The sequence below is a fragment of the Prunus avium genome, chromosome 8 (genome assembly GCF_965620075.1).
Source record: "Prunus avium chromosome 8, drPruAviu1.hap1.1, whole genome shotgun sequence".
NCBI classification, from domain to species: Eukaryota; Viridiplantae; Streptophyta; class Magnoliopsida; order Rosales; family Rosaceae; genus Prunus; species Prunus avium.
This window is the reverse complement of record NC_142291.1, coordinates 1340201-1349103: the sequence shown is the minus strand read 5'-3', so window position 1 is coordinate 1349103 and position 8903 is coordinate 1340201. Positions and strand designations below refer to the sequence as shown.

Here is an 8903-nt window from a genome sequence, read left to right as displayed (position 1 = left end):
TTGAGAAAAAAGAATTTCATTCATATAACTGAGGTAGCATACATAGAGCGACACGAAACAATGGCCTCCTTAAAACCTTCCTGAGGGACAAACCTCAGGGTAGGAAAGAGTACCACACATATTAACAAGAGAGTCTGAATCATAATACATGACAAGTAAATATATATTTTTGAATGGAATTACCATCAAATTATTCTTACATATAAGTAGCTATTAATTTGAAGTTTCAGAGTCGAATCTGATTCAAGTTTGCTCTCGCTTCAATCACATGGTGGTCATTGGATTCCAAGTATGCTTTGTAAGTCATTTGACGATAAGAGGGTGGGTTGTGGTCGTCCACAAACTCTGGTTCAGGCTTCACAGTTACGTCCAACGATGGCCCAAAAAAGAAGGGTAAACTCATCCTTTCCACTTCGCTGTTTAAAGCCACCCGATGCAACAAGCTCTTGTATTTTCCATTGGTAAGAATCTGCCATGCATCATGTATATAACCCAAAAAGTTCTCAGACCAATTAACTCAGAAGAAACTATATCACAAACGTTTTAATAAATAAAACTAATATATAGTAGCTATGGTTAAGGCAATAATGGAAATTGTTTCATGATCCAATCGATCTTTTCATTTGAGATGAGGCTAGTGATATTACAGATCGTACACATCTCATGTGTCGAGAACATTTTTCCTTATGAATTGGGAAGGGGCAATTCGAACTTGTAACCTATTCTAACATTGAAAAGTAAAGTACAACAAAGCGAAGCATTAGTTGATCACGTGTTGAGTTGAGAATAGAAAACCCACAAGTTGAATATTTAAAACTGTACATTATAATAAAAATATGATTAGCCTCTCAAAACTCAAAGCCAATTGAATTAGATACCCTAATCTTAACAAGGGAGAAGTACATACGTGGGGGAGCCAATTGATCTATGTGTTTAGCTTAATCCAATCACACGTGATTAGTTTTCATGGAGAGTAATTAAAAATTTGAGAATCTTAAACGCACCTCTATATGGTCGGCAACAATGACAAAAATGGAACTAGGAGGAAAATCTGCATTGAGCCACTTCTTCTGATGTTCTATCTGAAGCCCCCCACCGACATTTTGTGCAAGGAGGACAAGTAAACCGGGGTCTCGATGAGGGAATTGGCCAATCTGATTCTTATCATCTGAGGATTGCGACAGTGCTGGATAGTAATTTGGTCCAAAAACACTGTAGCCCAATTCCAGCTTCATTTTGTTTTCTATGTAGCATTCTTCAAGCCCTAGAGACTTTGAAATCCCTCTAAGTAATTGCATTCCCATCTCTCGCATTCTCTCACAATACTCTGTTAAAACCCTGCCAACATTGTAATAAGTAAGAAAATATGTGTGTGTAAGGGAATGAATACATGCGTTTGATAGAAACAGGTTTACATAGAATCGGCAGGCTTTGTTGGGCAATGGAAGGTGGGATGCGCCCTCATGTGGAGAAGCTCTCTTTGGCTTCTGCCGCCCCACCTGAATCTGATCCTATCCGTCGGATCATTCGTATCATACCTTCGCTTCTCCTCACCACTTTGATTAAAAAAATTGGAAAGCCAATTCATAACACTCCCAATCAGGCTATCTGGGATCCCATGATTTGTCACCTACAAAATCATCAAGGCCACTCAAACATCAGAAAGAGATATTAAACATTCCAAATGGCTAATCAGACTCATTCTTCCAATGCAATATATATTCATTTTTATCCAGAAACACCTAGGGCTTTTTAGCTAAATGGCGTCCGCATGGTAATAACGTGCGGAGGCTCGAATGAGAAGAACTGCTATATAGATTTTCTCCTATGCCAGAACACTAAAATAACAACCATTTAATTGAGTGGTTTCTGTTAAATGGTTTCTTATTCAAGTAATTTTTTTCAAAGATAATACTTGAGAGACCACCTAAAAAATAGATAGTTCGAATCATTAAAATACAGTGTGAAGTGGGCTTTACAAAGGTGTCTCTCGTATTTGAGGGATTCATTAATTGAAGATCTATGTATACATTTCCATTATATTGAGGGATCACTTAAATAATTTTATTTGAGCGATACCATAAGGAGTCCAATATGAATTTTGCACCAATTATATATCAAACTGTCTATTTTCAAGTCATCATTCAAAGGTCATTCTTGCAATAATAATAAATAAATAAATAAATAAATAAATAATGGATAAATTGAAAATCATTAAGATATCTATTTGTGACCAACAAAAAAAGGACCAACATGGTGTTTTAATAAAACACTAAAATAATAACAATTTAATTAAATGATTAAATGACTTTGGATTGAAGTGATATTTTTTAGATGTAATATTTGGTGGAATACCTAAAATATAAACGGTTCTAATAGATGAAAAGAAATGTGGAGTGGGGACTAAAAGGGTGCCCCATAAATACTTATTCGAGAGATTCATCAATTGAAGCTCTCTATATATTAGTCCTATTCTATTGAGAGATCCCTAAAAAATTTTATTTGAGGGATACATTGTGTGGTCCACTACGAATTTTACTTTAACAATATCCAAACCGTCTATTTTTTAAGTCATCATTCAGTTATCATCCTTGCAAAAAATTTAGATAAATTGAAAATCATTAAGACATCTAGTTTTGATTTAAAAAAAAATAGATGAACATGGTGTTTCAAGAAATAGACGGTTCAGATCATTGAAATACAATGCATAATGTGCGCTACAAAAATGTCCCTTAATATACTTATTTGAGAGTTCCTCCAATTGAAGCTATGTGTGTGCGTACGCATATACATATAGTTTGTGTATGTAATAAGTGTATAACTTGAGGCATCATGTTATCAGTTAATATGGTAAAAACGTGATTAGTTGGCAATTTAAGTGGAGTGAAAATAGAGACAAATGGAAGGAGGAAGAAGTGGATACTGTGAAGAAGCCATAGTTGAGGCAAGCTTGATTGAGGTCATTGATAGCTTGAGACCTTTTGAGACAATCATTGGAGATGAGCACGGAGTAGTCGATGATTGGACTTGGAACATGACATGATTCATGGTCACGTCCTGAAAAGCAGTTTATGCTGCCATTGGTACTTGAAACACTTTTTGATGACTTAAAACAAGGGTTTGGACTTTGAGTAAGCAGTAGTTGAGTTGCTTGAGTTCCAGACATTGTGTGCGTAGTGAGAAAAAGAGAGAGGATTCAATGATAGGGGCTAGCTGAGACTAAATGAGACTGAGAGCTTGAGGACTCACATGCATGCAAAAACCAGAATCCCAAGTGACCATATTTATAGCAAAAAAAAATTGTAAAATAATTACTGAACCACTTTTCTTTCCAGGACCACATAAAACATGTGAATGCAAACTAGAACAACTTAAGCATAACATGCAAATTTCAAATTAAGGTTAAGCATGCGTTCATAAATTACGGATATTTTTTGTATGAATTTGAAAGTACGCTATAATTTAGGCCGTTATCTTTAATTGACCCTTCAAAACATGTCACATCCCAACATGATTCACACCTTAAACCTTCAAAGCATTTGGAAGACGTTACTTCATAATTAACTATAAATACCCCATATGCATGCATTGTAACAATAGCCAATCAATGAGAGCCTTCATTTATTTGATTGCAGCAGTTAGCAAGTAATTTACCGGGGTGTCATTGAATGAGACAGAAAGAAACTTGTGGACACGCAGAATAGAAAAAGCTGGAACACGTGTTAAAAGTTTCCACTTACATGACAAAAACAAGAAAAAAACATCCCGTCCTGCAACACGTGTAAAAATAAAAAAATAAAAAAGAAGGGCATTGTTGAAAAGAACGGATTCCGATCCTATGCATTTATCATTCCTGCATGAATCATGACGGGCAGAAATGTAGCCTGACACTTGCACGCGCGGGAGAAACCGAAAGAAAAAGGACAAAAAAATAGGGAGCATTTTTGCTCACCACTTTAACCATAGGTGTACTCTCATCACCATCCTCAATGCTTGACACGTGTCTATATGTGTAATCATGATTCCATAAATACAAAGCAAAAGTTAACTATGGTTATGTCTATGGACACGTGTCAAGCATTGAGGATGGTGGTGAGGATACGCCTATGGTTAAAGTGGTGAGCAAAAATGCACTCCAAAAAAATAAAGTGGGACAAATAATAGAATAATGACAATATACTCTATCCACAATATGTTTATATACCCACAATTATTGGCAACGGGTCAATACATTCACAACAAGGCTATACCATATCGAACTCATCATATATATATATTTCAATATATTTACAAATAAAATCTTACTAAACGGAGACAAATACACTTAACGCTAATCGGTAAAAGGTATTGTTGGTTTGATTTCCCAAAACTCTTTTGCTTTGCTTAGCTACGCACAAACAAACAATTCTGCTTACTAAGTAGTGCAAACGTCATCAACATGACTCAAGCTTAATGCAAATATTCCTCGCAAAAACTAATTTATTATTTCCTTGCACCACCAGTAACTTCAAATCTTATCCTTTAGTAAGACTCTAGTAGCAACTAACTAAAACAAAATAAATAATAGGATTAATGTGAACCCTGAGCATGATATTTTTTCTCTTTTTAACCCTAGTTCGAATATCCCTTCTTCTATTGATTGAAAAAAAAAAAAAAACATCTTATTTTGTTAGGAGCAGTCATCCAAACTTTGACTTCACATTATCAACAAGCATCACACATCCAACCTTGATTTCACACATGATCAATGGTAACCGCCATTCTTGAAACTGTACATTTAAAAGTCGGGAACTAAATTGCAACATGTCCCAAACATGAGTTCAAAATGTAACCAGAAAATAAAATTAATGTACAAGACAATTTAGGAAAAGAATGAGATTACATTAGGCCATGCTACCCCTTAGGACTTTTGAAACATGTATATCTCAATGCAAGTGCAATCTTGATTGAGAGTCTAACAACTTAAAATTTAATTCAGAATTGTAAAGAATAATATTCTCTGACTTGGTTGATAGGAAGGATTAGACTAGACCAGACTACACTAGCAAAATGCCTATATTTCATGTGAATTGAAGGCGTAATATGGATATGTTGTCTAAATTGGAGAAATAATGGGGACTATCTATACGATGTTGATGACTAAAACTTATCCCCCTAATTCCATTGAAAATGGTGGGATTATGAGGGATAAGTTTTCATCATCAACCTCTTATGAATAGTCCTCCTTCATCCTCAATGTTAGACAACAATATTCATATTATGCCTTGATTGCACATGAAATATAGCGGCTTTGCTAGTCTAGTCTAATCCTCCCTAACAAATAAGGCTCACATGTTACGTTGTCACATTGTTAACGAAGAGCATACATTCATATATAACTATGCTTGATCAATGGTTTTAATTGACAATCTTAGCGCGCGATATATATCAGATAAATGGTTGCCAACTTGCCAGAAGTTGAATTATATATATATAAATATACCAGGCAAAACAACGCCAAGTTAAAACTTCGTGCAAAACAACTTCAAGTTTGATAAGCTAGGCATGAAATATATATATATATATTTTTTTAAGATAGATATATGTTCACACCTCAATAAGCATCTCAAATAAATTGGTCTGACTAAGATTATTAGTTTATACTTTTGCGTAAAATATTTTTTTTCTAGCATGCATTGGAGGTCCCATCTATTCTCCTTATAAATTGGAGGAACTTATTCGCATCAATGCATGCAAAACTAAATCTTTCTTGTCTCCTCTTCCTTGTTAAGATCAACTAAATCTTTCTTGTCTCCCATTGCTCTTCCTTGTTAAGATCAAGTAAATTGTTAAGATCAACTAAATCTTTCTTGTCTCCCATTGCTCTTCCTTGTGGACACGCAGTATAGAAAAAGCTGGAACCGACGAGGGTTACAAATTTCCACTTTCACGATTAAAACAAGAAACAAATCCTGTCGTGCAAGACGTGTAAAAAAAGAAAAGGAAAAAAAAAGAGGAAGGCATCGTTGAAAAGAACATTAGAAATCCAGTCGGTATCATTAGATTTATGATCGATTGATGTTCTTGTAAAGGCCACGTTTTTGCCACCTGAGTGTCCATCCAACAATGATTTAGGCCACGATCTCTTTCTATCTCTCTCTTCCCTTTTGCAATTTACTAATTGTGAGAAATATACCTAGGAGAAAGAAACGTGTGGAAATGGAAAGAGTGATAGCATGGATCACTATGGAGGACTTTCAGATTTTGTGAGGTATAAATAAAGGAAAAAAAACAAAAACAAGTCATAAAAGTCATTGAAAGGGCCGCAAATCTTTCAAATTTTGGATTGTACTTTTAGTGTCCAGAAACTCAATGATGGCGTTCACTTCATGAATCATGTACCTGACATGATATAGCCGAGAGTTATTGTTATTGTTTTTTTTAATGATAATATGTATGCATGTTTCCTACAATGCTTATTTCCTTTTTTTTTCTTTTTGTCCTTTCATACTAATGGAAATTATGTGGCAATTACAATATAAATAAAAACTGATATGATCGCCTATTACTTTACTTGTATGCGTGTATGACTAATCAACAAAATCAATTGCATGTTATTACTTGTAGTTGACAAGTATAAATTATACATAAATGTATTGATTTATTAAATCAATATGTTATGATATTATACAAGAGATTAGGGCTTGAAGTTCCTTGATCGAATCAAAATCTAAAGTTCTTTGATTTTAAATAATCAAGGGCTTGGAGTTCCTCAATTCAAATTGTAAACATCCCAAATCAGAAGTTTTGGTAAATATATTAATATTTAATCCATAAACAATAGCCACTAGAGGTGGAACAAACAAGATAAGGTAAAGGACCGTCAAAATACGACTGATAAAGTAATTGGGGAAGTTTGTCATAGGTATGGTGCATATGGGCATTGGGCACACTTCTGCCGCATGCCAAAACATTCAGTAGATCTTTAACAAGCCTCGATCAAGGGTAAAGAAAAAACAGTTGAGACATATTGGTTTGAAGTTGATCCTATTGACTTGCACCCAGTGGATATAACCCACCTTGATGTTTCAAACTTCTTCCCTGATACTAATGGAAAATCACTTGATTCCATGATTAGTGGTGGGGCCCTCCCAATTAATTTAATGTCTTATTTTCTTTTCTTATTGTTTAGCTTAGTTTGGATATTTTATTTTGATCTTATTTGTTGTTTTTTTACATCATATTTTTAATTTATTCCTCGTTATTAGTTCTTTTTAAATCAAGATTGTATATTTTTTTTAATCTTTATGTTAGATTGTTAGTTAATGGTAATGCTTTTGCATTACCCTTAATATTGACAGCCAGAGACGTCTATTGGAGAAACTTCCTACTTGCTTTTTTGGGTTGTATTACTGATAAAACACAAAATACTAATGCAAAATAGCTAGAAATTACATGAGACGCTCAAAGAGAAGGAGTCTTTGATAATAGAAAGAACATAGCTCTGTTTGACATTACAATTGAAATTCTTAATAATTGATGATCTCCACAGAAGCCTACAGACCCTTATTTAAGCTAAAACAAAAGCAAATGAAAGGACTCAAATATTAACTATGATACATGTATCATACTAGAAACCACATGCATCTGAATTTATTCCCCTGCACCAACTTCTTAACTTCCCAATTACCCAATAATGAATCAGTCATTAAACATCTCCCTTAATGCATTGCATCATACTCCCCCCGTGAGAAGAAACTTGTCCTCGAGTTGGAATCGAATTTGCCAAGATATTCAGACAAGTCTTGCACATTAAAAGTAGGATGGGTACGAATATTCGAAGGCAACTCGATTTTGTAAGCATTGTCATTGATCTTTTCCAAAATTCGACATGGACCAATTTTCTTTTCCTTCAATTTATTATAAGCTCTAGATGGAAAACGCTCTTTTTTCAAATAAACCCACACAAGATCACCTTCACGAAATACCTTCACATGTCGATGAGCATTGGCAGCTTCTCTATACTTCTCATTGCTTTCCTCAAGTTTCTCTTCACATCCTCATGAACTCTTGCTATTGAAATAGCAAAATCTTCTGCTTTCTTGATGGTTACTGTAGGATTAGAAATGGGAACAAGATCAAGATAGTGGCCTGGAGTTTTCCCATAGACAACCTTGTAAGTGCATGGATTTTGTATTTTGCTTTTGACTTCCCTTGACAATTTTGTAATAAGACAATCATTGTATTTTCTCAAGCTCTAGTCTAGATTAAGAATTACATCTCTAGGTATGCTTAATTGGCTACATTATGATGGACAACAATGGGTTTGGCAAAAGGTAAATTTTGCATTGCATTACATTGCATTTTCTAACTTCTGAAGATTATGACTAGTCATCCTTCCTTCGTATGACTAGTCAACCTCTGCCTTAGTAGGAATTCCAGCTCACTGTTCCAGCTGGATCCTACTGTTGTGTGGATTTCAGCTGCACCAAAATGGGTTCAGTTGCATCCTCAACTTGTGATACTCGCAAGTGCACGAGCCGTTTGGTAGTATAGCATATGTAAGTGCGAGGTCGATCCCACGAGGATTGGTGATTGAATGATCCAATTTAGTTTCCCTACACAAAACAGAAATGAAAAAGAAAGGAAATAAATAAAACAAGGAAGAAAGAAATAACTAACTCAAGCAGATAAGTTCCCAAGTTCAATTAGATTAACGGATTGATTCTAGCTAAAGTATGATTAAGCCATGGTGTTTGGTCATAACCTTGTGTTCCTAATTCCCTAATTTGATCATTTGTTGTCTAACCTAAAATTAAGCATTAGGAACCCATTAAGCATAGAAGAACAATTTAAACAACCAAGCATGTATCTAATCCCTGTTGTCGAATGTCCATACATACTCTTCCTATTCATAGTTCAAT

At 34.7% G+C, this 8903-nt stretch overlaps 1 protein-coding gene across 1 annotated transcript; it reads right to left on the bottom strand.

Moving 5' to 3' along the window:
* Window positions 1-226: 226 nt before the first annotated feature.
* Window positions 227-3166, bottom strand: LOC110754003 (2-oxoglutarate-dependent dioxygenase 19-like). The gene is made up of 4 exons (XM_021954991.2): window positions 2924-3166; window positions 1416-1630; window positions 1005-1338; window positions 227-469 (listed from the first exon to the last, which is right to left on the bottom strand). The coding sequence occupies exons 1-4, from the start codon at window positions 3164-3166 to the stop codon at window positions 227-229; spliced, it is 1035 nt and encodes a 344-aa protein (XP_021810683.2).
* Between the last annotated feature and the right edge of the window lie 5737 nt (window positions 3167-8903).